At 42.8% G+C, this 2,453-nt stretch overlaps 1 protein-coding gene across 1 annotated transcript; it reads left to right on the forward strand.

The window, feature by feature from the left end:
• The first annotated feature begins 300 nt into the window (after window positions 1–300).
• Window positions 301–1,616, forward strand: LOC147614425 (protein LURP-one-related 15-like). The gene is made up of 3 exons (XM_086780451.1): window positions 301–585; window positions 763–984; window positions 1,335–1,616. Exons 1-3 carry the CDS (start codon window positions 361–363, stop codon window positions 1,479–1,481), a joined length of 594 nt encoding a protein of 197 aa, XP_086636577.1. The 5' UTR covers window positions 301–360; the 3' UTR covers window positions 1,482–1,616.
• The last annotated feature ends 837 nt before the right edge of the window (window positions 1,617–2,453 follow it).

Below are 2,453 nucleotides of genomic sequence, written 5' to 3' on the forward strand. Positions count from 1 at the left end.
CCTACACAGGAATGACAGACCTCCGATACACGACCAACTGAACAGACGCGGAAACCAAGGAGGAGCTTGGCCGGCCGGAGCAAATTTCGAAGCAAGCCCGCTCACGCGGGAACTTGCTCTTACCACCCCCACAATCTATGATTATGACATCATCACATCATAAGGGAACGCTTTTTGGCGCTTCGTAGCTCGCCATAGACCGTTAATAACTATGTACAAGCGACATTGACTTGGAAAGTTCAACCTTCCTAAGAAGCCCCGTCTTCACGTGGCTGTTTGATTGTGTCAAAGGCCACTTTTCACCTGCGAGATATAACGATTCCGCTTGTGTGGAACACATGTTCTTGCATTCCAATCATCATGCCATCTCTTCACCCTGCTCCAATCAGCCCGCAATTCTGCCTTCCCAACCCAATCGATCTCACAGTCCAGAAAAAGGCCCTCAGCTTCAGCGGCGGTGACTTCCTCATCAATGATTCCAATGGGCACACCCTCTTCCGGATCGATGGCCGTGCTCTCAGCTTGACCACTAAGAGAGTGCTTTTGGATGGATCGGGCAACCCGTTAGTCTGTGCGCGGTGCAAGGTAATATCTGGGATCATTTCTCTGTTGTGATCAATATGATGGATGTGGGTTTTGAGATATATTTCTCTGTTGTGATCAGTATGATCGATGTGGGGTTTTGAGATATATTTCTGTGTTGTGATCAGTATGATCGATGTGGGGTTTTGAGATATCTTTCTTATGCTGGTTTTAATGCAGCTGATGAGCTTTCGAAGTACATGGTTTGTTTATCGTGGAGGCAGCTGCCATGATGGCGACAAGTTGTTCACTGTGAAGAGATCTTCTGTCTTCCAGATAAGGACCTCATTGGATGTGTTTTTGGCTTCAAATATGAGTGAGTTAAAGCCCGATTTCAAAGTGAAGTGCAACTATTTCCAGACGAAATGCACAGTGTTCCGGGGATCTCAGATTGTAGCACAGGTTTCTCTCTTCCTTTCCTCACCTATTCGAAGGAATACTTCTCATAAAAGACCTTCCGTCAAACAGTAACTTCTGATGCCCACAACTCTCTACCGTCATCTAACTCTCACACACTCTTCTTATGCCCAACTTAAACTCTTTCTTTTCATCCGATACACACACCTTATGACGCTACTACAAGTATTTACCGTCATCTCTTTTTCATACTCTATATCGTGCAGCTTTTACCTTCTTATCTTCTCATGCATCTCATAATACACTACATTCCCATGCGTTTCACACATTTGAAAGGTCGGTCCTCATTTGATATAAACATATTATAACGATGTGAGTGTTCTGCTGCTTTGTAGGTTAAGGGCAAGTTCACAGTATCCAATGTTCTGCTAGGCAGGGACACATTCATTGTCACAGTGTTTCCAGGAGTCGACTATGCTTTCATCGCTACTTTGATCGTGATAATGGACGAGATCAATAGACAAGGCGACGCTCAAAGCTAAGGAGGATCGTAGTTGTGCGTAGAGAGACAAGCCATTCTCTGTATATAACCCTTGCGTGTAACTAGTTTTAGAGTGATGTATTACATATTAAGCGAGGGCATCGAGCGTCAGGGGCTCGTCAGCGCAAAATAAAATAAAATAAAAGAAATATTGATTTTGATATAAATTTATGCCCAAACAATACTACGTCATTGTTACCTTAAAGGATAGCCTTCTCCCTTCACCTTAAAGTGCGTGGTATGTGCGAGTGTGCACTTTGATTTGAAGTATTGCTGCATTCATCTTTTGGTGGATACTAAGTCTATGCTTCTTTGACGTTTTACTCCTAAAGCAAAGCCTATATATATATTAATTACTCGAGCCCTCGGGAAATCAAAATATGAACCAAGCATAAATAACATGTTACATCCCGAGAATCCAAGCCCCAAAAGATCATTCACTCATGCTCATACAATGACAACTCATCTAGTTCTTTCTTCCCTTATGGTTCTAGAGTGCTACGAAAGGCAATCTCTCTACCCAAATATCTGGTTTTAATCTCCTTGGCTTCCTCCTTTGTGCATTCCACCACTTCTTCTTCGGCGACGACTCAAGATGACATAAACATTGATTGAGGAGGCCTAGCCTCCTCGAGAATTTGACACTCATCCCATGCAGCTCAAAAATTGAGAAGTAAAGGAAGTTCATAATGCTAAGGTGACCCCTATAGTCCATGCAAGTAGGTATCTCATGTGTTGGTGCCTTATCACTATCCCAATTCTTTATCCAGTTCATAGCCCAAATCTTGTGAATCATCTTTCTCAGACACGTGGTTTCTTGTTTCCTGCTTTATATTCAACATCTTCCAACTATTTGTTTGAACGGAGTAAAAATAATGTTGCCCTGGGTGTTGCTTCAGGCTTTACTAGTTTGTTGACCATTTCATTAGGGAAAAAGGGAGCTCATTTTGGGGCCCTGTAAGAAATTCACTAT

Source organism: Cibotium barometz, chromosome 42 (assembly GCF_041138505.1).
Source record: "Cibotium barometz isolate CiBa-2024 chromosome 42, ASM4113850v1, whole genome shotgun sequence".
NCBI classification, from domain to species: domain Eukaryota; kingdom Viridiplantae; phylum Streptophyta; class Polypodiopsida; order Cyatheales; family Cibotiaceae; genus Cibotium; species Cibotium barometz.

Coding starts and splice junctions, on each gene's coding strand:
- LOC147614425 (XM_086780451.1), top strand. CDS start 361: ATGCCATCTCTTCACCCTGCTCCAATCAGCCCGCAATTCTGCCTTCCC. Junction 586..762: donor TAGTCTGTGCGCGGTGCAAG/GTAATATCTGGG, acceptor GTTTTAATGCAG/CTGATGAGCTTTCGAAGTAC. Junction 985..1,334: donor GATCTCAGATTGTAGCACAG/GTTTCTCTCTTC, acceptor GCTGCTTTGTAG/GTTAAGGGCAAGTTCACAGT.